This window comes from Plasmodium reichenowi, chromosome 13 (genome assembly GCF_001601855.1).
Source record: "Plasmodium reichenowi strain SY57 chromosome 13, whole genome shotgun sequence".
In the NCBI taxonomy this organism is placed as follows: domain Eukaryota; phylum Apicomplexa; class Aconoidasida; order Haemosporida; family Plasmodiidae; genus Plasmodium; species Plasmodium reichenowi.
The window spans coordinates 2,057,696-2,061,193 of record NC_033658.1 but is presented as its reverse complement, the minus strand read 5'-3'; the positions used below and the strand labels follow the sequence as shown (position 1 = coordinate 2,061,193).

The window sequence follows — 3,498 nt, the reverse complement described above, 5'->3', positions numbered from 1 at the left end:
GTGCTTTTCTCTAACCTCCAATAATTAATAAATGTTATTTTATAATATTATAATATAATACAATATAAAATAAAACAAAATGGATAAAAAGAAATCAAAGAAAGAACCAATAAAGAAAAAAGAATATAACAAAGTGAAACATGTAAAATTTAGAAGAATTAAGAAAATAAATTTTAAGGAGGAAAAAATACGAACAGATAAAAGAAAAATTAATATTGAGAAAATAAGAGTAAGAAAAAAGAAATACAAAGATACAATATATTATATTATGTTAATATATTTATTTATATTATATATGCTTTTTTTTTTTTTTTTTATTTTATTTTATTACTTGTAGAAACGTCAAAAGAAATTTGATACACTTTATAAAAAAAAAGAGTATACAAAAAAATTAAATGGACAGAAAAATGAATATATGAACTTGAAAAATGAATTAGTAAATGAAAAATTTGATACGGAAAGACAATGTGTTTTTATAATAAGAAACGATGTTGATTGTATACATAACGAATCCAAATTGTTATTAAAGGTAAATATGGGAAAATAAATAATTATATATATATATATATATATATATATATGAGTTGTGATTTTTTTTTCATTATATATTTACATATTTTATTTTATCTTATTCTATAGGAATTAAAGCTTATTAATAAATATGATGGAATAATACTAATAAACACAGAAGAAAATATGAAAAAGCTTTATGTTATAAAACCATATATATGCTATGGATATATTAAAAAATATAATTTTTATAATCTTATGGAAAAAAGACTTTATATAAGAGATCAAGATCAAATAAAAAGATGTGATTCAAATAAAATGATTGAACAAATATTTAGTAAAGAAGGAATATATTCCTTCAGATCCTTTTGTGATTATATTTTTGAATGTAAAGATAATGCAGATATTATAACTAAAAATTATATTTATCCCTTTGATTTTTCCTTTTTAAATACCAAGATAACTTTTGACTTTTTACAATTTAAACAAGACTTTAAAGGATTCTTAAAAAATGAAATTAATGAAATATTAGAAAAAATTATATAAATTTTAAATATATTGTGATCACGTGAATTTGTGTTAAAAACTTAATATATATCATATAAAAATTCTAAATCCATGCACAGTTATTAGATAATATAATTATATATAAAACAAATTTATAAAAAGCAAAATTTTGTTTGAATTTTACTTTTATAAACATATGTCGTCATAATTATGTTATTTTATAATTTTATTTTATTTTTTTTTAATATATTTATTATATTACTGTTTATTTTCTTTAATTAAAAATACTTAAAAAAAAAACGCAAATATATATATATATATATATATATATATATATATATATATATATGTGAGTTACATAAAAATGAGGATAAAATACCAAAGGACATATAATTTATAAAACGATTTACATCACTGTACTAATGATATACCTCATTTTGTATTAAAAATAAAAAATAAAAAATAGGCTTATATAAATGTGCTTGTATTTTTTTTTTTTTTTTTTTTTATTCCTATACATTTTAGTTTAGGCTAAAATTCTTTTTAACTATCATATTTTTTCTATTAGGACCTACACCAATCCAAACTATTGGAGTTTTTAAATATTTCTCTATAGCTAAAATATATTTTTTTGCATTTTCTGGTAATTCATCAAATTCATTACAAGTCGAGATGTCTTCTTTCCATCCACTGAATTTTTCATAAACTGGTTCATATTCTTCTGATATTTCTTCTTCAACAGGATAGCAACCATTTTCAAGTAGTTCTCCTAAAAAATATAAAAAAAATAAATAAATATGTATATATATATATATATATGAAAACATTAAGATATAATATTTACATATTACACATATAAAATATACATATGTTTTAATTGATACCTGTTTTTTTATTTTTAAAATTGACACACAATAATATTTCCTCTAATCCAGATAAAACATCCAATTTTGTTAAGTTTATCATATCAATACTATTAATGCACTTAACATATAATAACATTGGTATGTCGAGCCATCCACACCTTCTTGGTCTCTTGGTAGTCGTTCCATATTCATGACCTTTTTCTCTTAAATATTGACCAACCTCATTATTTAATTCAGTTAAGAAAGGGCCACACCCAACTCTGGTTAAATAACTTTTAACTACACCTACAACTAAATTCAGTTTTTTATGATGAATTCCAAGTCCTGAGAAAACCCCACCAACCGTTGTACAGCTACTAGTTACATATGGATATGTTCCAAAATCAATATCTAACATAGCTGCATTAGCACCTTCAATTAATACTTTTTTGTTGTTTTCTAAATTTGTATTCATAAAGGAAATAACATCAACTATTCTATCTCTTAACTTTAAGTGATAATTATAAAATAAGTTGAGTTCTTTTTCTTTGTCATATTCTGTTATATTATATAAATCCATTAAGTGGTCTATTAATTTACTATACATATTTTTAAAGTTTTCAAAATTTTTTAAAGTTCCTAATCTTATACCTATTCTGGAAGCTTTTGTAGAATAACATGGTCCAATACCTCTTTTTGTTGTACCTATTTGTTTTCCTTCTTTTAATTTTTTCGTTTCTTGAATTGAATCAATAATTTGATGAATATCAAATAATATATGTGCTTTATTTGATAAATATAATCTATCTAACAACTTTCCTCCGACTGATTCAATTTCTTCCATTAATGATTTTACATGTATTACCATTCCGTTTCCTAATACACTTATATTATTATCATATAATACACCACATGGTAATAAATGTAAAGCATATTTCTTATCATTTACAGATATCGTATGTCCTGCATTAGCACCTCCATTAAATCTACAAGTAATATCAGAATATTCTGATAACATATCAATTATTTTTCCTTTCCCTTCATCACCCCATTGTGCACCTAATATTGCAACTACATTCCCTTTATCCACATTTTTAATTTGATGATCAAATATATTCATTTTGTACAAGAAATAAAATTAACAAAATAAAATCAAATAATAATAAATAAATAAACATAAGAACATATATATATATATATATATATATATTTATTTATTTATTTATTTACATATAATGTAACAGGTATAAGATATAATAAATCATATATATATTATGATCAAAATATATTAATGCCAAAATATCTAATGGATAATATTAATTTTTAAATATTTTAACTTATATTATTATTTTCAGGAGAGAAAATATAATATAATATTATATTATACTTTTTAAAAAAATATATATATTATATGATCTTTACAACACAATTTCATTTATTAACCTTTATTAATAAAATTATATAGATATATGTATATGTATTGGAAAAATATTTTTTACATTAATTATTTTTCTCTTTTTTTTTTTTTTTTCGTTTTTTTATTATTCTCCATTTGGTAAAATTAATACAAATCAAATGATTTTAAGCCAATTTTTTTTTATCATAAATATTATATGTTATAAAAGATACTTTCTTT

The 3,498-nt window shown here is 20.2% G+C and overlaps 2 protein-coding genes across 2 annotated transcripts; one reads left to right on the top strand and one right to left on the bottom strand.

Moving 5' to 3' along the window:
* Nucleotides 1-79: 79 nt before the first annotated feature.
* Nucleotides 80-1,056, top strand: PRSY57_1353600 (60S ribosomal protein L7-2, putative; the record flags this gene model as incomplete). The annotated part of the gene is made up of 3 exons (XM_012909459.1): nucleotides 80-229; nucleotides 338-529; nucleotides 640-1,056. 3 exons carry the CDS (start codon nucleotides 80-82, stop codon nucleotides 1,054-1,056), a joined length of 759 nt encoding a protein of 252 aa, XP_012764913.1.
* Nucleotides 1,057-1,538: 482 nt separating this feature from the next.
* PRSY57_1353500 (adenylosuccinate synthetase) lies at nucleotides 1,539-2,982 on the bottom strand (the record flags this gene model as incomplete). Its single annotated transcript, XM_012909458.2, has 2 exons — nucleotides 1,539-1,786; nucleotides 1,902-2,982. 2 exons carry the CDS (start codon nucleotides 2,980-2,982, stop codon nucleotides 1,539-1,541), a joined length of 1,329 nt encoding a protein of 442 aa, XP_012764912.2.
* Nucleotides 2,983-3,498: the final 516 nt, after the last annotated feature.